Below are 24,026 nucleotides of genomic sequence, written 5' to 3'. Positions count from 1 at the left end.
CAGCACTTGACTAAACATGTGGTACCATAGCTACGAGGAGAGACTCGGTACCACGGCAGAAGTCTCGATGCACATCAAGAGCCATCGTCTACCGGGTTTGTATGGTGCCATTCAGATCTCAATATAATGCCACCAAAGGCAATGAATATGCAGATGAATATGAATATGGCCCATATTGGCGCTACTTCATCGGACTCATCGTGCTCCTCTCTTGGGAGAGTAAACGAGCCACTGGCTTCCACTCCTGCGGCGACAAGCCTGTATCCCCTTGTGGCTCCTTCAGTGTCGACGAGGTATAGATCCAGAGGGTACGCGGCGGAAGACCCTGCGGGCGAGCTCTGTGCGTGGCGCGCACGACGTTCCTCTACCGCGTGTTTCTTTTGCTTGTGCACCACGAGCGAGGCCCTATTCTGCCCCGTGAACGAGGGATTTGAGAAGAGCACATTTCCGCCCTCCTCGCTGCCGCCCTCGTCGTGGCAGCCCGCTCTATCGCAACCCAGGGTCGACGTGCATGAGTCGTCATCAAAGTCGGAAGAGTCTGACATGACGTGCTGGCTGGCGGGAAAATGGGAGTTCTCAACAAAAATGTGAATGAATATACACACGGCCACGAGGTATAGGGAGCGGTAGTTGAATACATAGACTAGAGTTTGACGTTTGAGAGTCGGGCATTCGGTGTTTTATGGGGACAAAGGTGCCTCGTCACACGGGATCAACGGTTGCACAAGACGGCAGTGAACCAACCATAGCAGAGCGTTTGGGTTTCAGTCAATGCAGATATGCGTGTTGTGGCGTTCTCGGCCAATTCGTCTTTCTCTCAACGTCGGTCCTTCGTTTCCATGCGGGTTGCGAGCCATCCGCATGGTGGCGGCCGCACTCCCCTCAGATATCGTCGGACGATCAACAGGGCATGTCGTCTCCCATTTGAAATATCTGGAGGACGCGCTTTTGAATGACTGCAAGACACATGGTTTTGAAACCCATAATACAATCTTGTCGTGTAGGCACGTACTCGAGGAGCTGTCCACGCCCAACAGTAGTTACCAGAAGCTGACTTGTCAATAATATCAGTCCGTCATATGGCATATGACATGAACGGTTAATGTCAGTTGTATCTGTCTTTAGAGGAGGGGTTCTTTGTGTGCGTTGGCTACGGATGTTGCAAGCCGCATGGCCCAAGGCGCTGGAGAGGACGTAGGCCAGATCATGGAGCTCGAAGAAGACCCGTCCCTTGGGAATCCCTTCCACGTCTTCCAGCAAGGCGCTGTCCTCGCAGGGTCGCCAGAGGCGAGTGACCACCGTCTTGGCCATGACCTTCCAAAAGTCACCTGTCTGGATGGCTCGTTCTAGGGCCTGACTTCGGGTTTGGGTTCTGACCAAGTTATTGCTGGCCAAGTTTCTGTCTCCCACCCTTGCCACCGTCGTGCTGGTCTAGGTGCTTATTCCCCACGGAGTTCATACGAGACTCTCGCACTTATCACTGGTTTTCTTTCTCATCAGACACGTTCATTTAGGCTCCAGCAAGCCTCCGCTAGTAGCTCTTCCTGAAATCACAATGTTGGCCTCCCGGTTGAGGTCCAAGCCCTTTAAAGTACGCCACTTCAGCATATTGGATTTATTCGCTAATCAAGATAGTTTGCCCGCTTCCTTGATGGGCAAAGCAATACCCCTCAAAGCCCAGCCCTCGCCGCTTCAGAGCGCACAATGTTCGGGATCTCGTCCTCGAGACTTCTCTCCCGCGGCTCCCAGCCGAGCACCTTGCGGGCCCGCACCGCCTTGCCGCGCGAGTTCATCCCCCAGCTCGCCGCCTCGAACCCGGCGGGCGACTTGACAGCCTCGTCGAACGACAGCTCGCGGACCTCGGGGCCAGCGGCGGCGTCGGTCCCAAGCAGGCCCTGCGCCTGGGCCTCCCGGCCGACGGCCTCGGATAGCTCGCCCCAAACGTGCTCCCCATTCTCGGTGAAGTAGTAGCCGCGGGCGCCCCAGAGCTCGCCGGCGTCGTCGCCCTTTCGGGCCGGATCGAGCGCGGCCTCGACGAGGAGCGCGAAGACGGCGCTGAGGTCGTGCACGTGCACGTTGTTCCACCGGGCGAGGCCCCGGCCGATGCGGGGGCAGTACTTCTGCTCCAGGACGAAGTGCGCGAGCTCGTAGACCTGCCGCCCGCGGCCGGAGACGGGCCCGCGACCCTCGCCGTAGATGGTCGGAGGACAGACGACGGCCGTCTTGACCGAGACGGCGTGCTCCCTACCAGTGTTGAGGACGATCTCGTCCACGTTGCGGTGGAAGGCGGCGTCCGGCAGGTTGACGAGCTCATCGACGCCCTCGTAGTCGTCAAAGACCTTGTCGTCCGGCTCCCCGAACACCTTCTTCACCTCGGAGTCGAAGTAGGTCAGGATGCCAGTGCCGCCCGTGTGCAGCCAGAAACCCGGCCGGGAAGCCGAATGACCTTGCACTAGGCCCTTGGAGATGGCTGTCGCAGCACCGGCGTGATCCGAGGAATCGGCGGTATCTTGGAAGGCGGGTGTGAGCACATGCGAAGCGATTGTTAAGCTAGGAGAGGTAGGAAACGCCACTCACGTATGACAATGTCGGCCCACGACGCTTCGCGCTCGAGAGTCTCGGAGTCGTCGAGCCCCCCGAGAACAATGCGGACTGTGGGGTACTTTTCGACAACCTTCTTCGCCTTGTCTTCCGAGCGCACAAGGAGCGCATATTCGAACTCGGGATGCTTCTTGTACAGGTGGTAGAGTGCATCGCCCCCAATGTAGCCAGTGGCCCCTGTGAGGAATATTTTGACAGTCATTACGATTAAATGCGCTGGCGGGGGGAGATGGCTGCAAAAGTTGTAAGTTGGTTCGATAAGTCCCCCAAGCGTGCTGCATCTTTCGATTATGTTTGGTTTTGCACTTTGAAGAGGGGCAAAAAGATGTATGACGTAAGGTGACGATGCGAAATGGCGCCGACCCAACCGGATGAATATTTTGGCCCCATTGAGAGATCCAATACATCAGTATGGCGTCGGCCGTTATCGTTTCCACGGAACTCATGTCTGGTCATACTATTCATTGGATGGATCTCCTTTTGATGACAGTATTCAAGTTGAACACAGCCGGGAATTTGGAGTCTGAATATAAGAGCATCAGTCGTGTTTTCTTTTCATAGCCGTTTGTTGAATCCGTTCTGCCTGTATCCCCAGAGCTGGATTAGAACCAGAAGAGATTCCCATATCAATCCTCTATCATGATCTACTGATACTGTGCACACTCCATAGGCGGTAAAATGCATTTACATTTCGGTAACAAAACGTGAAGAGTGACCCGTAACTGTGGATCGTTTACTGGCTTCGTGATTGAGCTTACCGCGATCCCAGACCCATCAATCGAAGCGAATGATAAGAACATCCTCATCCAACGCCAGGTAATGAGGTTTTCAATAATACAATTCTTGATAACCGAATTGAGACGGCGCATTCTCATAGCAGCCCCGAGTTTATGGCCCGTGGGACTGCTTTCTCGATGACCACTTATGCACGCCTCGCACGTCCGCGTGGCCGCCCCCTTTGCCAGCCAAGTCCCTAATCTCACTCATCTCCTGCGAGGTGAAAAGAGCAAAGGTGATTGGAGTTCGCCGTTCGACGTGTTGAGGTCTACCATTCTCTGTTGCCTGTGACGCAGACGACGCAGTACAGTGATAGGCAAGTCCTACGTTAAAGTAGGACATCTTGATAGTGCTGGGATTTCCGAGCGCATGCACATGGGACACTCTGGCAGCCGATCAGCAGAAAGCCCAAGATTTGACTTTAGCTGAGGGGCAATGAATTCTCTGTGGCCAACGTGCTTCTCATTAATCCCGTACTTGGCTTTGTATGGGAGCTGATGCGCAGCGGACCTCAGTGACGGACGAGACGTTATTGCATCCGGGGGATATGGAGGGGGTCGGGCGGCGCTGACACCGCCGAACGGGTCCGCCGGCAACAATGACACGAAACAAGTCGGAGGGAGCCTGCAGACTGGGGCTGCTGGATACACATTTGCCAATTTCTCGGTCCGCTTTGTAAGAAGAAAGACCGGTAGCGGCTTCGGCCACCCTTGCTTTCGCAGAAAGAGGCTGAGACGCCAGCCCAAGGCCACTGACCATTGACGCGCTTTTTGTGGCATGGACTGTCGTATGATCATTCGGTGATGACGGTCCAGTTTCATTGAGTAACTCGAGATGCGGTGGATAAAATTAGACAATTGAGCTGGATCCAAGTATACGGCTGCCTGCCTACTGCACGACTGATGTCTGCCCTAGGTAGCATTGGACGCTACTCCGCCAGCGCCACAACCTAGAAGGTCAGGCATTCTGGTCATGGCCAAAAGGGGTGCTGCTGCATGGTTCGACGCCGATGTATCGCCATGACGAAGTGACCCAACGGCGATAGTGACAGTAGTCAAACAGTCAAGTGAAGAGCAATCCGTGAATCAGTGTAACGAAAGATCCCCGGCGTGCGACGGTTGCCTCTGCGCGAGGGAAGGGGGGAACAAAAGAGTGAAAAGGAATGAATACTGGGCCCACCGTCGCCGACCAACGTCCCCATCAAGGAGACGGTCAAGCCTCTTCTTCGGTTATCGAGGTCCGAGGGAGGACGGGGGCCAAAGCTTCAGGGAGGAAAAAGTGGTGAGCTAATGACCGGGGAAACAGGGGTCATTTGTTCTTCGTGTTCCTTTTCCCAAGTTTCCACCTTTGCCAAGGAAGCTTCGCCCCCATGGGTCCCGACTTCTATTAGCATCGAGACTTGGGAGAGGTCTAGGCCGCCAAGCAAGGAGAAAGAAACGGGGACGCGGGCAATCTAACAGTGGTTTCCTGCCGAGCCTGCCATGTATTGGCCGAGACCGTGATGGCGAGTCAGCGCGGATGCGAGTGCGTTTCTGCGTATGTGCTCCGTACATCGCTCGGTATGGGGGGCGCCTAGCCTCGCTCAATATCTCTGGCGTCTCCCGCTGCGAATAGCAGGTCAGCCCAATTACAGTTGCTGACGTGACACTGGACCGAGGTACCTATTAGTATCACATATCTCTTCCTGCGCTAGAGGACGGATACTTGGGTGGCTGTGTGTCGAGGTGAGATTGGTGTGGTCAAATGCAGGGGAAACGGATTCTTGGTACTGCCAGCGAACACAATTCCGAAAAACTCAAAGGCAAACATTTCGTGGATGTGACGAGTGACTGCATGTTCAGCCCGTGGGAAACATTGGATGGCAAGTCCGCGGGCGGCATGTGGGATGAAAATAGCGACTGGTGGATCCATGCCATGCCGTCCGAACCAAACCCGCGTGCTGGCGAAGTGTGATGTGCCGCCGGCATCTTGGTAGCGGGTTACCAGTGGTGCGCGTCAACTGCCGTTCCTAGTAAGTGAGCCCAGCTGCAGGCTGCGGCACATGTGTGGCCTCGGCCTCAGTTTCAGACAATGGATGGCAGCCAGTGGCTGTGACCCCTGAATATCGAGGAGACTCGGCCAAGAAGCTGGCTGATGTCGGTGGTGATGACTGCAAAGGCGTTGGCGAAATGAGAGAAGAAATGAACTCCCCGGCGTGAAATATCGCCTAGGCTCGCCCCGTTTCGCCTCGCTCGCTGCCAAGACCCAACCAGGGCGCGCCCCAGGCTCGCGGGAGAGAAGCCTGAAAGCACAAGGATCGTCGCGTCGCCGTCCCCTTCACGGACTCTGGTTAGCTCGTGTTTCTGCGCTATGTATCCGTATACAACGCACTCTAGACCGGCCTGGCCATCGGGGCTTCCAGGGCTTGCAAGGCTCCCAGGACGATTGGCATGGGGGATGACAGTGCTCACCTGTAACGTTCTGGTGCAGTTGGCCACTATGCACTGCACCAATTTGGGTGAGAGAACCCCCCTAGTTGGCATGCCTCAGTAGTGTGTGTAGTCATGGAATGGATGGGACCGTGTTCCGGAGCCCGTCAAGGAAATGAGTAACAATATCCGTACGGATACACTGCGGATAGACGCGACTCAATCAATCTCGATCAGGAACGGAAGGGAAAACTGGAGCTCGAATCAATGCTGTCCACGGTCTTGACCCATTGGGGCGACCGTGTCCAATCAGCAGCCGATATGCTAGGTATTTTCTGCGTCCTTCGTTGGGTCCCCTGGATCTTGCATCTGGATGTCGACAGAAACAAGAATCAACGGGTCCAGAACGCAGATGATGGATCAAGCGATCAACTTGGACGTCTCCACGTGTCGACGGCGATTCGCATGGCCCCAAAGCTTGGAAGGCCGGCTCAGCCCAGTGGGTAGAAGGACAAGAATAGTGGAGGAATTGCGATGCGAGCAAACAAGCGGGCGCTTACTTGAGGACTGTGGCGTATTCGTAGGTATTGAACCAAACAGAGTAACTAGTGTATCTGTATTCGTACCGGCATGGCCAGACTGTGAAGGATCCGTCTGTGATTCAAGTCAACGTGCTTCTTTCTGTTTCTGTTGGGCTTTTTGGTCAGGGGAATGAAGATGCAAGTCTGACTGGGTTAGTTAATGCAGGTCGCCAGGCATCAACAACGACGATAGACAGACAGACAGACACTGGACGAATGTGCAAGCCAGTCAGAAACAGCCCCTTGGCACGCGAATCGCTGACTGGTACGAGGAGCCGGATTGGGAACCGAGGCGGGCGGCGTTAGAATGACGCAAAGAGAGGGTGAAAAACTGCACTCCACGGCGAGGTGATTCGAAGATACTACAGACACCTAAGTAGGTACGGATAGGCAGGATGGCTACTTCGTACCTACCTGGAAGGAAGGCACACAGCGAAGAAGGAGCAAGCAGTCGGATACGTACCTCAGTGGTGTGGTTGGTGGAGCCGCATAACCCCTGTTTCAGCACTAGCCCCCCCTTGCTCTTTCCCACCAGATTTCACTGGCTTTCGCCTCTTGGCTTGGAAATGTGGCTCCTTTCCCGGGGTTCCTGTCCCTCCTTCCTTTGGAACTCGCGATTCTAGCCCGGGGCAGGAGGACAAGGAAACACGCAACACGCGCCTTCCATTGGTCCAGCACTGACCGTTTGATGATCTTGCACCGGCGGGAAGGTCTCACCCCAAAGAGTGTCTGTGTGGTGTGATGGTAGTTGCACTCACTGGGGAAAAAAGTCAACAGCAGATGCGACGGTGACGATTTCCCCCTGCTCTGGCTGCCCTCGCCTCTCACTCTTCCACCGCTTCATTTCTCCTTTCATGCTTGGAATACGGAGTATTTTTCATTTTTATTTTATTTTACTCTACATCCTGTTCCCTCCCAATATCCTATACTCCTTTTCATCTTACTCCCATCCTACCTCTTATCCTCCTGTCCTGTTCTGTCTTCCTTCCTTCTCTCCCTCGGCTGTTAAATAAGCAGCTGCACTCACACTCGTTCACCCACTCGTTCTTACCCAATTCATTCGCTCACTGACTCACCCACACACACCCGCACTTTCCCGTGCCACACCACCGGCAGCTCCCTGGACGAACCTCCCACACCATCACCGAGTTGAGCTTAACTCCTGCGATATCCCAATTCGAACTAGGTCACCCCTCCTTCGCCGGGACGTCCTCCCATTCCGGCCGCTTACCCCTTCACACACGGATCAAGCGCCACGCCTCGTATACCCAAGACTGTTACTCCGTGATCTGCCACCCTTCCGTCGACCGCCAATCCCTCACTCGCTATCGCTGTCAATTGGTCGGCCGGGGTCCAGCTCTAATTGACACGCAACGAACTATCGTACCCGACGCTCTTTAACTACCCCCTCCCTCGCCCACCATGTCCAAGCTCCCGAATTCGATCCACGAAGTTCCAGTAATCAATACGCAAGTTTACGACTCGGCCAGAACTCCTTCCCTCAATACCCCCGACACCATGGCCGAAGAAGGTGGTTACCACCCCTCGACGGGTGGCAACGAGCCCAAGCAGGAGTCCCAGTTCACCAGCAAGCCGCGTATGACCGACTTCAACACCCAAGAGATCCGCGACACCATGTCGCCCACCGGCCCCATGACCCCGAACCCCTTCAGCCGTAAGAACACGAGCATAGACATTGACGACTACTTTACCGGTCCCCGCGATATCCTCAAGCACTCCAAATGGCCCCTCTTCATGCAGATGCACGGCAGCATCCTGCCCAAGATGATCGTCCCCTTGATCTGGATGTCCATGTGGTCTGCCGCCATTACCTGTATCGACAAGTACCGCACCAACATGGGTGTTGACTCTGTTCTTTTGACCGTTCTTGGTTTCGTCGTCGGTCTGGGTCTCTCCTTCCGCAGTTCCACCGCTTATGAACGTTACGCCGAGGGCCGCCGTTATTGGGCCCAGCTCATTCTTGCCTCGCAGAGTCTTGGTCGCGTCTTCTGGATTCACGGTGGTGATCCCCAGGGCCTCGATCCCAGACAATCTCTTCTCCGCAAGGTCGGCTGCATGAACCTCCTCTTGGCCTTCGCCGTCTCCATAAAGCACAAGCTCCGATTTGAGCCCTACACCGCCTACGAGGATCTCGAGCACCTCGTCGCCCACCTGCAGACGTTTGCACAAGAGGCTACCGCCGCCGAGCCCGAGAAACTTGTTCTGAAAAAGAAGAACTTCTTCAAGGAGACCGGCGAGTACCTTGGCGTCTCCTTCGCCGCCAGTAACCCCCGCAAGACCATCAAGAAGGCCTCTCGCCCCCTCGGCAACCTGCCCCTCGAGATCCTCAACCACATCTCCTGCATCGTCGACAAGATGGTCGAGGATGGCCAGCTCAAGGTCCCCATGCAGCAGACCCTGGCCTACAACAACGTTGCCCTCCTCAACGACATCATGACGGGCACCGAGCGTGTTCTCACCACCCCTCTCCCCATCGCCTACACCATCGCCATCAGCCAAATCACTTGGGTCTACGTCATGCTGCTCCCCTTCCAGTTGATCGACAAGCTCGACTGGATCACCATCCCCGCCACCGTCGCTGCCGCTTACATCATTCTCGGCATTCTCTTCATCGGCCGCGAAATCGAGAACCCCTTTGGCGAAGACGTCAACGACCTGCCGCTGGAGGCATACTGCGAGCAGATCGCTTCAGAACTCGACATCATTGCCGCCTTCGAGAAGAGCGACCCCTACCGCTTTATGGAGTCTCCCCGCAACCTGCCCCTGTACCCTGCGAGTATGGCTCCCTACCACGTCTGGATGAGTCGCTCCGAGGAGCGCGTGCGCGAGGCCATCAATTCCAAGCACAGCACCGTCTTTGAGTTCCGTAAGAAGGTCATTCTCGACAAGGTGGAATCCCAGTCTGGGGGCAAGAAGCCCAGCAGCGAGGGCGCAACCACTCTCAGCGGCGACAACAACGTGTAAAGGATGCCCGTCCTTCGCCTCTGTCCTCGGCCACTTGTCGTGGCCTTCGTTTTCGGGAATTTCTTTCTTTTCTTCTTCCAACATCTCCATGATTATGGTCTCTTGCTGCATGGTCCAGCAAGGGACGAGAAATGGGTTCAGCGATTTGCGTCAGGAGCATTCAAGGCACGGAAAAATCGCATACGCCCCAAAAGGTGGCTTTCGCACTGGAACGGTTCGGATTTTCTTTTCACTGTAATTGCCTGGAAACAAAAAATTAACAGGTGTGTATTTGAGCGCGGCATTGCATCTTGCGGCATGAGATATTGAAAACAGATTCTACAATGGGTAGATATCTGAATTGAATGGAAAACATTTGAATATGCGACTGCCTTTGCTGTGATTGATATCGTGATCTGACTATCTATCATCTTGTATGACTTGGTTGGAAAAAGGAGCTTCCGCGTGAACAAGACCAGTCAGACACCAGGCCAACGATGACTGTCGATCCAATCCAGACCAACTGCCCTAATGCAGAAATGGCCGAAAAGACGCTAGGTGCCCTGCAACGACCAAGAGTCCAGGCCATCGTTAAGGGAACATACTCGGGCAACCGGCGCGGGCCGCCCTCGGCCAAGGAGGTTCCATCGGCAGTGGTGGACAGATACACCAACCACCGTAGGAGTGTTTGAGTGTGTGTGTGTGTGGATTCCCCATGCCTCGAGCGACAAGGGTTTGAAGAGGATATCAGACAGACAGCCCGGCGGGGGCTGACTCCAAGGCATTCATGCGTGCGAACTTGGGTTACATCCCAACCGAAACCAGGGGTGCGGCTCAATGTCGAGAACGTTCGTTACAAGTGGCTCGCGGCTAGCCAAGTCGTTCTTGATCTCGAGGCGGATGCTACTGTGTGCAGCTCTGTTACGTGGGGAAGTTTGGATGCTTCCTCTCCGCGTCTTCCGTCGTCCACGCGAAGAGGGGGACAGAGCACCTTGGCCAGGCTCGCTCTCGTTGGCGTCGCGGCATCTGGCTGACATACCGCTCGGGAGTATCAAGGACTACTGATGATAAGAAACAGACTAGGTAGGTGACGAAACAACACCTTACCGCGGACAAACCTTTGGCCCCCCATGCCAGATAATGCTTTGAATCGTTGAAGAGGAGGCTCCAGCACTGCGCTTATACTTTGGTATTCTGAGATTGACCGAGTGAGAAATGAGTGTTTCACATCATTTGCGCCGAGGGTTATTTTATAATATCCATTCGTTTTAACGAGAGTATGTAGTGAGCTATCCATTACACGGGTTCCAAAGTATATAAGTACATGATTATGGCGCCCAAAAATGCCCAATCATGATCAAAGGTTACACGGGCCATCCGCGATGCAGCCCAAGTAGCTGCCGCGACGGAGACACTCCGGGAAGAAAAGTCACAAAAGAAATATGACCCTTCTCGACAGGGAAAGAAGACTGGCAACTTAGATGCAGTCGTCGCCGTCGTAGGGGGCCAGGGTGATTTCCTGGTTGTTGTTGGTGAACCTCCTGCCGGCGGTGGCGATGTGGAGGATCGAGTCGGCCGAGTTGCGGTTGTAGAAGAAGCGCGAGTAGTCGTTGGTGTTGGCGCCGTCGTCGCCCGAGGCCGTGCAGGAGAGAGGCACGCCGACGGTGACAGACCCGTTGGTGACGGCGCAGACGAGGGGCGCGAGCTTACGGACGAGGACCTGGCGCGGCGTGAAGCCGTGGACAGGGCGGAAGTCGTTCTCGTACGGCGCGGGGGCGGCGATGAGGCTGCCGTCGGACTGGTAGACCTGGCCGGTGGAGAGGTTGATGTCGAAGCGGGCGGCGGTGGTGCCGGTGGGCTTGATGGTGAGGCGGTTGGAGCCGGGGGCGACCACGGAGCCGGGGACGGGGCCGGTGACGACCTTGAGGCAGAGGTTACGGACGAAGTTGCCGGTAGGGGTCGCAGTCGCGGAGGAGGAGGTGCTGGTGCGGGTGCTGGTGGCGAGGGTGCTGGTGGTGAAGGTGCTGCTCTCAACCGTCGAGGAAGAAGTGGCTTCCTCTGTGGAGGAGGCAGAGGCCGAGGACGAGGTGGTCTCTGCGGAAGAGGTGGTCTCTGCGGAAGAGGTGGCAGTGGAGGTCACCTCTGTGGAAGTGGTTGTGGACTCGATGAAGATGGGTGGTGATACGGTGCTGTTGCTGATGGAGGTGAAGGAAGAGCTGCTGCCAGTCACCGTGGGGGTAGGAAAGATGTCAGTGATGCTGATAGCAGAACTCGTAGACGACACGGTTGTGGTGGTGTTAGAAAAGAGAGTTGAAGAAGCGGATGTCGAGGCGCCGGTCGTGGTGCCGTTCGGGAAAACAACCGACGAAGACAAGGAAGTCGCGGAGGCGGTGACATTAGGGGAGAGGGTGAAGGAAGCGGACAGCGAAGTCCCGGTAGAAGTAGTGGCATTAGCGAAGCCAGTTGAAGAAGCAGAGGAAGTGGCAGTGACGTTCAGGGAAAGAGTCGAGGTGACCGACAGGCTTGTCGAAGTGAGCGTGCCGTTGGGGAAGAGAGTGGAAGAAGAGGACAGAGAAGTGGAAGTAATGTTGGGGAAGATAGTAGAAGAAGCAGACAGAGAAGTCACAGTCGAGGTGCTATTAGTGAAGCCAGTTGAAGACGCAGATGCAGAGGCAGAAGTGGAAGTAGCATTAGTGAAGCCGGTCGAAGAAGCAGAGACCGAAGTGGAAGTACCGTTGGGGAAGAAGCTCGAGAAAGACGAGCTCGTCGCGGTCTCGACTGCCGACGTCGACGTGTTGGAGAACGGAGTCGAAGTAGCGGACAGGGATGTCTGAGTGGAAGTAGTGTTGGGGAAGATAGTGGAAGAAGCAGACAGAGAAGTCACAGTCGAAGTGCCATTAGCGAAGCCAGTTGAAGACGCAGACGCAGAGGCAGAAGTGGAAGTAGCATTAGTGAAGCCGGTCGAAGAAGCAGAGACCGAAGTGGAAGTACCGTTGGGCAAGAAGCTCGAGAAAGACGAGCTAGTCGCGGTCTCAACTGCCGACGTCGAGGTGTTGGAAAAGCCGGTGGTTGACGAGACACTGGGCGTGATAGACGCAGACCCCGAGCTCGTGGTGGTGTTGGGCGAGAGCGTCGACATGGAGCTGCTGGAGACCAAGCTCGTAGTGGTGTTGGCAAAGCTAGTAGTCTCGGACGCGGAAATCGACGCGGAGATGGTGGAAGTGAGGGTGGTGCTGTTGGAAATAAGGGGCACCGAAGTGGTTCGGGTAACGAGAGTTGTGAAGGTAGCGTTGTTAAAGAAAGTGGAAGTCACAGAAGTGGTCTCCTCAACGAGCTCCGTGGCGGTGCTAGTGACGGACTGCGTGGCAGTCACCGACTCGAGGTCTGTGGAAGTGACGACAACCGTCTCGAGAGCGGTGGAGGTAGATGTCGCGGTCGTGAGTACGATTGAAGCCGATACCTGGCTGGTGACGGTGACGGTCGTGACGGCGGTGGACAGAATCGTGGCCGGGACCGAGGCGGTGACGGTGACGACGGCGGTCGACGAGGTCACGGTGTTGGGCAAGACGCCGAGGCACGAGCAGGCTGAGGCATAGCGGGCGACGGAGCTGCAGGCACTTGCGTATGATGGGAATGTGCCGGACACGGCGGTCACAGGGCTCTGGCGCTTCTTGAGAGCGATGGTCTGGTACACGGTCTGGGTCTCGGTGGCAACGGTGGTGATCTGGGTAGAACCAAAGACGAGGGTACGAGTGCTGGACACAAGGACGGTCGTAGGGATGACGATGGTCTCCGTTGCGACGGTGGTAGCCTCGGTGATGCCGACGACGCTGGTCTCGGTGGCGGAGACGACGGCGCCCTCGGAGACCACGATGGTCTGTACGGGGGCCGAGCCGGTCTCGGTGACGGTGGTAGTCGAGGTGAAGACGCCGCTGGTCGGGACCGTGACGGTCTCGGTGGTAGTGCTCCCAGGTGTTAGCCAATGACGGGCGACGGGGGTTGGAGACGACAACTTACGAGGCACCGGGGTAGACGGTCACCTGCAGGAACCTGGAGCAGTCGGCAGTACCGGATCGGGTGGTGATCTGACTGGCCACGATAGCTGGAAAGGCAGGTGTTAGTCTATGCGAACTCCGAGTGAATATTTCCGGGGGAAAGGTTTCGATGTATAGATGGATATAGCTAACCTCTAAGGCAGTTGTCCCTGGCACACTGAGCAGCGCTCAACCCAAAGAGGGTGGCCAACACGGCAGAAGTGGAGGGCTTCATGGCTGTGTTGAAAACAAAGAATGAATGAACCTCTTTGGAAGACTTGGGACCGTTAGGCTTCGGAGCGGTTGCTTCGAAGGGTTGATTGTCGGGAGCTTGTCGTTAGGGAGAGATGCAGGAGAGGACTGCGCTGCTGTGATGATGAGGTCGATATCTTGTCAACCCGCCTGGAAACGTGAGATTATATACAAATCTACGGGAACTTCGAGGAGGCCTTCGGTACACAATGTCAATAACCCAAGGAAGCACCAACGGACATGAACTCATCAGTACCCAAGGGATGGGGGGGCAAAGAGCCGCTACCGCCAGTATCACTGAGACTCCTTCTTCCCTTGGGCCATCTCGCAATTGCCTCATCCATAGTGCTGACCACGCGGTTTGTCCATCACAGAATTGACCTCTCCGAAGCCAACGTCACTGCTGCTTGCTTTGCCCATCGAGACATAGGAAATCTAGGAAATTCATCCCTGCCTGAGCATGTCACATAGAGACGAGGTCAAGCCTGCGGACACTAGCGAATGTGGCTTGACTAGCACCAGCGCCGTGCCCGTGGCGATGGACTTACCCGCTCACTGTGCGGGGCTATCGCCGAAACCCGCGCGGGGGTGCCAGTCAATGACCATGAGAGATGCGCTTGCGTAATGAGAGGGTGTTCCCTAGTGTGACCGCAGTACTGTGCTATTATCGTAGTGAGGTTCGAGTTGAACGACACCCAACGAACTTGCTGCAAGGGCAAATGAAGTCTGTCTGAGATGTAATAGGTATCGAGCCGTGGCACACCATAGCGGAACTTGGCAGGGAACGAGCCGAAGGCCGCACAGAGAGGGAGGAAGGCTTTACTAGCCGCAGGGAGGCACCCAAGAGACCTTCCGAAGGCTGCTGATTGGTTGAATGGACAGGAAGAAGAAATATATGGCCTGGAAGCCTGTAAAACCATATGACTTTGACAAAAAGCAAGCGTCACCGCCGCGCGATAGTGGACGGGATTGTGTGCAGCGACGCACGTGCGAGTCACATCTAATGAAAAGGTCTTCAGAAGCCCTGCGTCGGATGTAAAACGAGAAACAATTACGCCACGACTGCGACTGAGAAACCTGGTTTCTGCCTGTCTGGTTTCATGCAGTATAGCCGAGGCTGCTTGAGTTCTTTGGAGCCCCGATACCTTGCCTGTCGTCTCCCTGCGAGATGCTGTTCCGCGGAAATTATTAAGCCGTATTGACCCAGCCGCACTAAGAATAATAACAAAACGAAGGTCCTGTAGCGCACATAGTATGCTGAGGTTGCCCGCTAGCCTAGATGGTGTTCTCGCGGAAGGGACAATATAGCTTTTGCGGAGCTTCATCAGAGCACCGCAAGTTAACTTGGCAGGGAGCCCCCGAAACCGCCTGGCACCCGTCTTTTAGAATACGCATGGTTCTGGTAACACTTTAACTTTATACCAAGCCTTTGTGACATGTCTCGGACGATCAAGCCTCTCAACAAGCTGAGCTCGGTAACTCTCCACTTGGACTATGATTTCGGCATTCAACGCGCTGAACTAGAACATTGCTTCCATGATGGCGGCTGAGATACGAAGCCTAGAAGCTGGGTTTGTTCTATTCCTGTCGTTCAGCTCGTGGAAATCGTGTCAAGCCTGCGCTTATATTTTCGAACATCACACCGTCTTTCTACGTGACCGCCTTGAGACAATGGTAGATGCCACCCACAGGCTAGGCTTTGAACGTGTCCGAGGCCTCATGCGGCGCGACCCTAATGGCTTCTCGGCAGTAGTCACGTTATGTCAGGCAAAGTAACATGGCGAAAACACGCCTCGCGTCTGGTCTATCAAACCCTAAACCCCAGATGTTGTGTCAAAATCAATTTCAGGAGCTGAATTATGATGCTAGTATGTCTTGGGAGGAGTCCACACCCAAAGTTCTCCGAGCTGACATGTCAGTTGCAATATACCATGCGCAATGAGCGTGGTCCGGGTTATCGGTGAGTGCTCTGCATCCCTGCATGAGCCCCAATCCTCAGCAATATCATAAGCTGAGACTACGGCCTGAAAACGTTGAATAGAAGGAACACTGAAATCCACAGTATATTATTCAAGGCAAATGTTCTCAAAGAACAGGGGCACCGTTGGGCTGCTTTTGCGTCACCAAAACAAGATCGCTTCAACCCCTTCTATGTTACGTGTAGGAACAATGGCCTATATGTCGTTAGCTCACGATAAGAGAATGCGGATCCTTGACACCAGCATCATTCTTTTGGCGAGGACGCGAATGTTTCAAATCCCGTGTCCATCTCGCGTCCTATGACCAGTATGCGACGGTCGATCATAACCTCAATTCCTAGCCCGGCCGGAGGGACCAGCCTCGTACAAACACGCCAAGCGACATCCAGATCTGCAACGAACCTGTCTCGATCTGAGAATCTTTTTTCTCAATTCCGTCTTCCGTTTGGTTGGCAGATCGTCAACGGACTCAGTTGCCCTTGGCAAAAGTGACTCTGAAGTGAGATATTTCCGTTGGGAGGAATGCGGGTCGACCGCTGCATACCACGGTTGCACGGATATGCTACGGCGACTATTCGGAAGGATCAGCGACCTACGAAGCTTTTCTACGTCCGCTTTTGCGTGGGGTTAGATGCCAGCTTCTCATCGGCACATGTACCGAGACAAACGACTCCCTGGACGTCCTCAACGCAAAGCTTCCGGCCCGATATGCTACCCTAAGACACAAGTCAATATAGATGACCCCTTGCCGTTAGTGTTCTATTTCGAGTTATCCGGCCAACACAGACTCAGATTCAGGCCCACATCATGTTCGCTGACGTTGTTGCGTTGAATGTCATCATCGACTTTTAGTCGTTCATGCTAAGGGGGGAGGATCCCCCGCCATCTTATCAGAAATTGACTGCCAATACTTACCATCATCAATTTGTGTCTCCAGTAATGCTTTTCCTTGTTAGATTATAAAGCAGGAACTTTTATCTTTTAACTATCCATCCCACTCGCCGTCCTTTGCACCAGAGAATCATTGCTGAGCCACTCCGCGGCATTCAAACGAAAGTACTTTGAAAGAAGACAGGATTATTATCATCTCCGGTAATTCCCTTTATATATGTTCGTATGTCAAAGGCACTGACAAGTCAACTCCAATCAACATGGCATTTTATTGCCGAGTGAAGACAAGAAAAAGCAAGTGTGAATTGTTGTAAAGAGTAGCAGCGTCCACTCAACTCAAGAATCTTGCCTTGCAAGCTTGAAAAAAGCCTTAACAAAATTTAATGCGAAAATGCTACCTATTTTTCGTCAGGAAAGCCTTTGAGAAGACATTCACAATCTTTCCTGCGAGGCTACAAGGTCATTAGAATTAAGTGGGAGGAGTCGCGAATTACCACGACTTCGGACAAATACAAGGCCGCCCCTCTCTCCAAATGACAATGATCCGTGATTAGTTATTTGTACACTTACAAATCTTCCTCTTACTAATTTTACTTCTTATATGATAAAAATAATATCATTCTGTTCAAGTTACACTTCAAAACGCTATGATACCGTCCGGGTCGATCCAGAACATCAGAAACCTGCAATTAATTGATACGGCTGCGGTAGTTAAAATCAAAGCCTTCTAACGACCAGGCTGTGTTCATGATCTGACGAATTTTAATGAACTAGATGATGTAGCGCTTAAAGCGGACCTACGGGGTTTTGATATCAAGGAATCTGGGTCTGAGGCCTAGTATCGTAGTTTTGAAGCTTCTACTAGCCACGGCTTTCATTTTATCTTGCCAGCTCAGCAGCCCCAAAACTCCATCGTGGCTGGTGCCATATAATCAGGAAGACAGATTCAGCGGTTGTTCCACGTAACTTGTATCTTATTAAGAAATTGAGATATCAAGATATAGTGCAGACCTGTTGTGCTGTGTAACGGGTTATACAAATTGAGAAACATCATTACCGGCTGGACTATGATTGTCCGCATTTGGGGGTCTAAATCAGCTACAAACCACAAATAGATGTCCGGGTCTCATAGTAGGTATTCTTAAAGCTTAAATGCTTCAATAGCTAATTACATTGTCAAAATATGAGCAGAGGTATAAATCACAAGGATTACGTCTCTATGTTAAATAATAGTTGGAGTGTTCAACTCCGTATCTGGGTCTAGGTGAAAGGTGCTCGTCTAGTTAGCATTGGCTGTGATGTAGCGCTACAATGCCGCGCAACAGGATCAACAGTCTTTGGTCTCTCCGATTTGCCACCCCGTGGCTTGTTTTGGCGTGTTCGGTAAATCAGTTTCCTAGCTTGCTGGTTTGTTGGATCATCATTCCAAACAAGCGGCGTATAGACAGCTCGGGGCTATTTAAACAGCGACTGAATGGGTTACATCAAGCTGAGTATTACAAAGGACGGTAGGATGATAGACGTTGGTAACCATCATTGCTAATTACCGAAGCAACGGCCAATGGAACCAAAGCCCGGCCATATTAAGATAATCTGCAACCCAGCCATGGAATGCATCGCCCTGAACAATCGAGACAAAATTTCAATTCGGAAGCGATGCCACTTCGCATTTGACATTGATCTGAGATTTTCGCCACTTTCGATCGAATATGTCACCCTTCAAAGATGACAATGAAAATAAAATCTGGATCTCTCACAATGAATACTACGCTAAGCGCGACCTAGTCGATCAGTCGCCGGATCCGGAAGAAATAGGTTCTGCAGTGCATGAGATCTCTGAGACATTTCGACGAACGCGTACTGAAATTGATGGTAGCGGGGCTCTCAGCATACCTTCTAAGAGAAGTGGCGTCCTCTATATGTGTCTTGTTTCCCCGAGTTTGAACATTTCACCCCGTTTCTTGTTTTCCCCATCGTCCCGCTGTCGACTGCTTCGCGGTTGTGACAACTCGATTGATCTCATCATCTCATAGCACCGAGACTCTTTGCGCAGATAGAAACAACGAAAAACCGCTGCATTGTCGGACTTCCAAGTATCTTACATGACGCGAGGCCTCAAAGACATTCTCGATCGAGACGCTCCTTACCGACAAACGGTAGTCGAAGGCCCAATGAGCCGATAGGCCAAGCGAATGTCCCAACGCTGATCCGATTCAGTTCGTTGAAGCGAGATATGGTTTTATCCCCCAGCAGCATCGGTGAACAGGTCGGCTCGACAGGGACTAGTTTTCCAGATAACTTATGTGGGAGTCGGTCCGACCTGATCCTGTGCATAACTGTCACCTTGTTAGTGGTTACGGCCATATTTGTTGGGTTACGAGTCTACGTCAGGGCTTTCCTAATAAGAAAATGGGGAATAGACGATACAGTACTTGTATCGTCCTTCTTTCTAGTATTGCTTCACGATATCGTGATGTGTCTAGGTAGGATCTACAATGCCACTCATCGTGCACGATGCTCCACACATTTGGGGATCAATCAGCTAATCAGGATCACACAACAGCGACAAGAGTGGGATTTGGAAAACATTTCTGGACGTTATCGCCTACAACGATCACCAAAACTCAGAAGGTAAAACCTCACCTTCTCGAAGGGCTTACACACAAACTTTAACACTGTGATTGCAGTTCTCTATACTCATCATCACACTGTACAACGTTGCCTTCACTACAATTAAGATTGCTTTTCTGCTTCAGTACCGCCGAATCTTCCCTCTCCCAAAGGTCGAGTTGGTCTGCAACATTGGGATCACATTCCTCATTCTATTCGGCATCTCACTAGTCATCTCTACGTCAATTACCTACAGCTTGCTATTCAGCAACAGATTGAGTTGGTCCGTAGACGTCTTAGGCTGGTGGCTCACAAACGCCTCCATACACTTAATCACGGACATATTCATATTTCTTTTGCCAATGCCGCTACTGGGTCAAATCAAACTGCAGAAGCTGCAGAAGTCAGCGTTGTTTGCCAGTTTCTTTCTTGGGTTTTTGTAAGTAATATGCCGAGACAAAACCGCATTCGTGGTTATTTCGTCCATATCCCGTGTGGCTACGATACAAAAAATTCGCTAACTTCGATCCCTAACCAGTACGTGTGCTATATCTATTATTCGAATCATCACACTCCCAGAATCTCTCAAATCGACCGATCCAACGTTCGATAGCACGCAAACAGTTGTTTGGACGGTCGCAGAACTTGCAAGCGCCGTCATATGCTGCTGCGTCCCTACGCTACGTCCACTGGTTCAAAGATCTCGGTATCTGCCTGGGAGAAGCGCATACAGCGGGAGCGGTTTTGACAACACACCCCGTCACCGTTGCAACTTGCAACAGCATACAGATGTGATATCCTCGTCAATTAGCTGCATGTCAGACGCCGCCGTAAAAAAGCCAAAGCCTAGTTTTTCTTGGAACCGGAGCCGTCAACGCAGTCAGTCTTCGACGATTGTAGGGGTCGACGAAATTGAGCCGGCGCCTACAATGCTAATGGAACCCGTGGCACCGAGTTTATCGGCAATTCCAATGCTTTCAGGACCACCGGTCAAAGCAGAAATGCCTAGGATAGAGGTGAACGGCGTACGACGGGAAAGTGGAGCAATCGCTCAGACTGGAGGCATTTCGATGAGAGAGAACAGCATCAGAAGCGGTATATGTAGCGAAGGGAGTATTGGCACTGGAGAGGGTGGTGTGCGTAGAGACTTGAGTGCGCGGAGACACATGAGCATAGCGTTGACAGAGAGGGACTCTGACGATGATGTCTACTATTTTGGAGTAAGGGAGGAGGATGTGAATTTGGAGTGTCCGACACCACTAAGCCCGCCACCAAAATATTCCAAGTCACCACGTACTAAATAGTGTGTTTCTTGTTTAGATTTCATTTCAAAGGAGACCCTTACATTGATAACTTCGCGGCCTGGAGGAGCATGGTCTAAAGTAGCACTTTACTTCACGAAGTGACATGGATGGAGTGGACCGCAGAGGACATGCATTGTCTAACGGCTACTCTCCAACTTGGCAAAGAATTGATACAATTAGGCTTCACCGTTGTAATCGCTTCTGGGAAACAACTGCATGCAGTTGAAGGCCCATTCAGACCCGGGTTCTTCAGCTCTATAGGCAAGCTCAACGTGGTAATCAGAGCTCTGGGTATCAGTGCTAGGATGTGTGGAGAACCTGATGTCCATACGTTTGTGAAAAGGTCTTGTTGTAAGTAGTACGACGGTTCAATGAATATATTCCTAGCCGCGACCACATTCTCGGTGCTTTTTCTTTTTGCCACCGTCCATCCAAACACATGGCTTCTGGGAGTAAGGATAGATGGCGCATTTGTGACTCACGTATACCGGACAATCCAGATATTCATATGCCTTCCCAAAAGAATGTCTCTGAGAGATTGAAGCTAGCACGTAAAATCTCATCCTCCGGTCTGGAGCTTGAAGCTACAATGACGACATAGTCCCCGGCCTCTGCAATCCACTTGGATCTCTCCTGAGACCAGTACGAAAGGGAATATTTGTCAAGAACCATCTCCACAGTCTTTCTCTCATCCAAGATCAGGAATACCTTGGCAAAGGCCTTCAGTTCTCTCACGGGTCTCAAAAGCGTACTCTCTGGGTCGTGTATGTAGATTTGCACCACTTCAGCGCCATCGCACGGGCCGTTGTTCTTCAGATCAATAGAGATACTCATTTTGTGCTCCTCAGATGGCTCAAAGATCTTGGGTACTTGAAGGTTCGAGTATTCGAATGTTGAGTAGGAAAGCCCCTGGCCAAAGTAGAAGAGGGGGTCTCTATCAACCGACTCGTAGTACCGGTGGCCGATGAATACTCCCTCACCGTACACGATGTCGTAGTCGGATTTGGAGAATGTGAGGTACGCGGGTGTATGCTTGATGGACTTTGGGAAAGTTTGAGAAAGTCTACCAGAGGGGTTGACGTTACCGAAGAGAACATCGGTGAGACCATGCCCGGTCTCTTGGCCGCCGAACCATGCGTGGACCAGGGTGGCTGCTTTGGACTCCCAGGGCATCTCAATAGGGCATCCTGACTGGGTCACAATAATCTAAAGTGCAATGTCAGTAACGAAGCTTGGTAGCTTGCCTGTTGTAGAAATATGGAACACTCACGGCATCCGGGTTAGCCTCGAGCACGGCTTGAATCAAGTCGTCAACGCGACCTGGGAGCCTGAGGTGTTTGCGGTCTGCTCCCTCGTACTCAAAGTCTGAGGAAAGACCAACTACGACGATTGCAACATCGACTGACTTTGCAAGATCGGCAGCTTCTTTAATTGCCAAATGTTCATCGATGACTTCAAACCCGCCAACGCGACCTGCGAGAGTCAACGCGGTACCGACGCCCCCGGAAAGATCCTCATTCACTTGGACAACCTCCAAGTTGATGGGATGCCCTTCAGTGACAGTCGTATCATAGAACTTCTCCATAGAAAGTCGATTGAAGCATGGGGTAGGTCCCGTTTTGACCGGTTGTTCACTCCACAAGTCAACGACTTCCTGCCCATTGATTCTCAGTTTTCCTTTGCCGGAAGTGCTGAACCCAAAACGGAAAGGGCCAGAGGTAGAAGGTGTGTAGGTTGCTCGAGCTCTAGCATAGACCTTCTTCGGCAACGACGCATGGAAGCTTTCAGGAATGTCAATCAACTCCTTTTGTGCATGGGCCGACACAAGTACGTCAGCGTCAACATGCTCGTCTGGATCTTCTCCGAAAATTTCGACGGACCACCCAAAGCCCTCATGCCGCAGCTCCGTAGGTGCGAGGTTCTTGAGGAGCGGGCTGAACCTGAAAGCTGCGAACAAAATTAGCCCCAATATCTGGTCTGATAGTTCCACCAGGAATAAGCTCACAATGACACCCGAGGGCGTATGAGACGTTCTCTTTGCCAACTTCCTCCACCATGGCATCGAATGGTGTTACGGAGTAGTAAGGTTCGACTTCGGCACTTCCACCGCCACTTAGAGCAGGGTTTTTGACGTGATCACCAATCATGGCAATTCTCTTCTTTCCTTTTTTCGTGATGGGAAGTACTTTGCGGTCGTTCTTGAGCAACACAATGCTTTCTGAAGCTATTTGACGAATCAAGGCTTGCTGCTGGGGTGTGTTCGACGCCGTGAAATGGCTGGCCGGTTCCGCATCTGTAACCTTATTGACAAGATTTAGAACATTTCTTACAGCATCGTCGATTGCTGTACGGGCCACCTTCCGACTGTTGACTGCCAAGCTTAGACACTTGCCCCTCCACTGTGTCGGTCCAGGCATCTCCAAGTCCAAGCCGGCATTCAAAGCTTCTGAAGTACTGTATGTGCCGAACCAATCGCTCATAACGAGGCCTTTGAAACCCCATTCCTCTCGTAGGATCTGCTTCAGAAGAAGAGGGTCTTCACTGACGTGAGTCCCGTTGATCTTGTTGTATGAAGTCATAAAGGTCCAGGGGTCTGCGTCGCGCATGACCAACTGAAATGGCATGAGGTGGGTTTCCCGCAGCGTCCGCTGCGTCATACAGACGTTGTCCTCAATGGAATTATCGGACTGATCGTGTGCAGCGTAATGTTTGACGCTGGTTGCAACTCCTCTTTCTTGCACGCCATTGATATAGGCCGCCCCAAGAATTCCACTCAAAAAAGGGTCTTCGGCGAAAGCCTCGAATCCTCGTCCAAAAAGCGGTGATCGTTGTAGACAGATGGTTGGGGCGAGCAAAACATGGACTCCTCTTGCTCTAGCTTCTTCACCAAGCAAATTCCCAATTTTGTGGAGTAACTCGGCATTGAAAGTCGCTCCCATGCCAGTGGCGGACGGCAACATGGGACTTGGATTCTGAGTTTACAATTGTTAGAACCTGATGGTCATGATGACCACGTCCGTATCGATCTCGGCGATCCAGAGGTACCATATGTTGGGCATTAACTAAGGTATGGATACTCACCCGAGCAAATGATCGACGGCCGCGAATTCCATGCGGGCCGTCCGAGGTCTGGAGATTATCAGATTATCAGTCTAATAGACCTTGAGTCAAACGTATTACTCACGATGAGCTCGGGAATGCCATGATGAGGAAGGCCGGTGGTTCGGAAAGACCCTTGACCGGCAAGTAGCTCGATTTTCTCGTCCCAGCTAAGCTGCTTGAGCAAAGCTTCAACGTCCAGGCGGGTGTTATTGGTCGTCATCATGAGGCTTCAAACAAGTTCAGCTCAGGAATGTAGAATGATACAGGTGATAAGTGGGAGAAACGGGGAGTCTGCTCGGTGGTTTCTTTTTGATATAGCTTATGTGATAAGAGGCTTGCCCAAGTCATCTTGCTTCAAGTCCGACGAGGAATAAACCGCCGAAGAGACGGTTCCGCCGAAGGAACAACGGCCCGAACCGGAGTATCGTCGGTAAACAAGACGGAGCTGCACCTGTCACGCGTAAGTTGGGCATTTAGGCTGAATCGCCAACTCCAGAAAGTCTACGGAGCCCCCACAAAGCAT

The 24,026-nt window shown here is 52.6% G+C and overlaps 6 protein-coding genes across 6 annotated transcripts; 2 read left to right on the top strand and 4 right to left on the bottom strand.

Annotated features, from left to right (window-relative positions):
- Window positions 1–74: 74 nt before the first annotated feature.
- Window positions 75–545, bottom strand: GLRG_11450 (uncharacterized protein; the record flags this gene model as incomplete). Its single annotated transcript, XM_008102134.1, has 1 exon — window positions 75–545. One exon carries the CDS (start codon window positions 543–545, stop codon window positions 75–77), a length of 471 nt encoding a protein of 156 aa, XP_008100325.1.
- A 1,125-nt stretch (window positions 546–1,670) lies between these two features.
- GLRG_11449 (uncharacterized protein) lies at window positions 1,671–2,803 on the bottom strand (the record flags this gene model as incomplete). The annotated part of the gene is made up of 2 exons (XM_008102133.1): window positions 1,671–2,509; window positions 2,578–2,803. 2 exons carry the CDS (start codon window positions 2,801–2,803, stop codon window positions 1,671–1,673), a joined length of 1,065 nt encoding a protein of 354 aa, XP_008100324.1.
- Window positions 2,804–7,789: 4,986 nt separating this feature from the next.
- On the top strand, window positions 7,790–9,352 carry GLRG_11448 (uncharacterized protein; the record flags this gene model as incomplete). The annotated part of the gene is made up of 1 exon (XM_008102132.1): window positions 7,790–9,352. The coding sequence occupies one exon, from the start codon at window positions 7,790–7,792 to the stop codon at window positions 9,350–9,352; it is 1,563 nt and encodes a 520-aa protein (XP_008100323.1).
- A 518-nt stretch (window positions 9,353–9,870) lies between these two features.
- GLRG_11447 (uncharacterized protein) lies at window positions 9,871–10,023 on the top strand (the record flags this gene model as incomplete). Its single annotated transcript, XM_008102131.1, has 1 exon — window positions 9,871–10,023. One exon carries the CDS (start codon window positions 9,871–9,873, stop codon window positions 10,021–10,023), a length of 153 nt encoding a protein of 50 aa, XP_008100322.1.
- A 785-nt stretch (window positions 10,024–10,808) lies between these two features.
- On the bottom strand, window positions 10,809–13,600 carry GLRG_11446 (uncharacterized protein; the record flags this gene model as incomplete). The annotated part of the gene is made up of 3 exons (XM_008102130.1): window positions 10,809–13,296; window positions 13,349–13,433; window positions 13,519–13,600. 3 exons carry the CDS (start codon window positions 13,598–13,600, stop codon window positions 10,809–10,811), a joined length of 2,655 nt encoding a protein of 884 aa, XP_008100321.1.
- A 7,305-nt stretch (window positions 13,601–20,905) lies between these two features.
- On the bottom strand, window positions 20,906–23,723 carry GLRG_11445 (glycosyl hydrolase family 3 N terminal domain-containing protein; the record flags this gene model as incomplete). The annotated part of the gene is made up of 5 exons (XM_008102129.1): window positions 20,906–21,607; window positions 21,672–22,348; window positions 22,407–23,373; window positions 23,483–23,530; window positions 23,586–23,723. 5 exons carry the CDS (start codon window positions 23,721–23,723, stop codon window positions 20,906–20,908), a joined length of 2,532 nt encoding a protein of 843 aa, XP_008100320.1.
- Window positions 23,724–24,026: the final 303 nt, after the last annotated feature.

Source organism: Colletotrichum graminicola (assembly GCF_000149035.1).
Source record: "Colletotrichum graminicola M1.001 genomic scaffold supercont1.88, whole genome shotgun sequence".
Lineage (NCBI taxonomy): Eukaryota > Fungi > Ascomycota > Sordariomycetes > Glomerellales > Glomerellaceae > Colletotrichum > Colletotrichum graminicola.
This window is presented reverse-complemented; position numbering and strand designations above follow the sequence as displayed.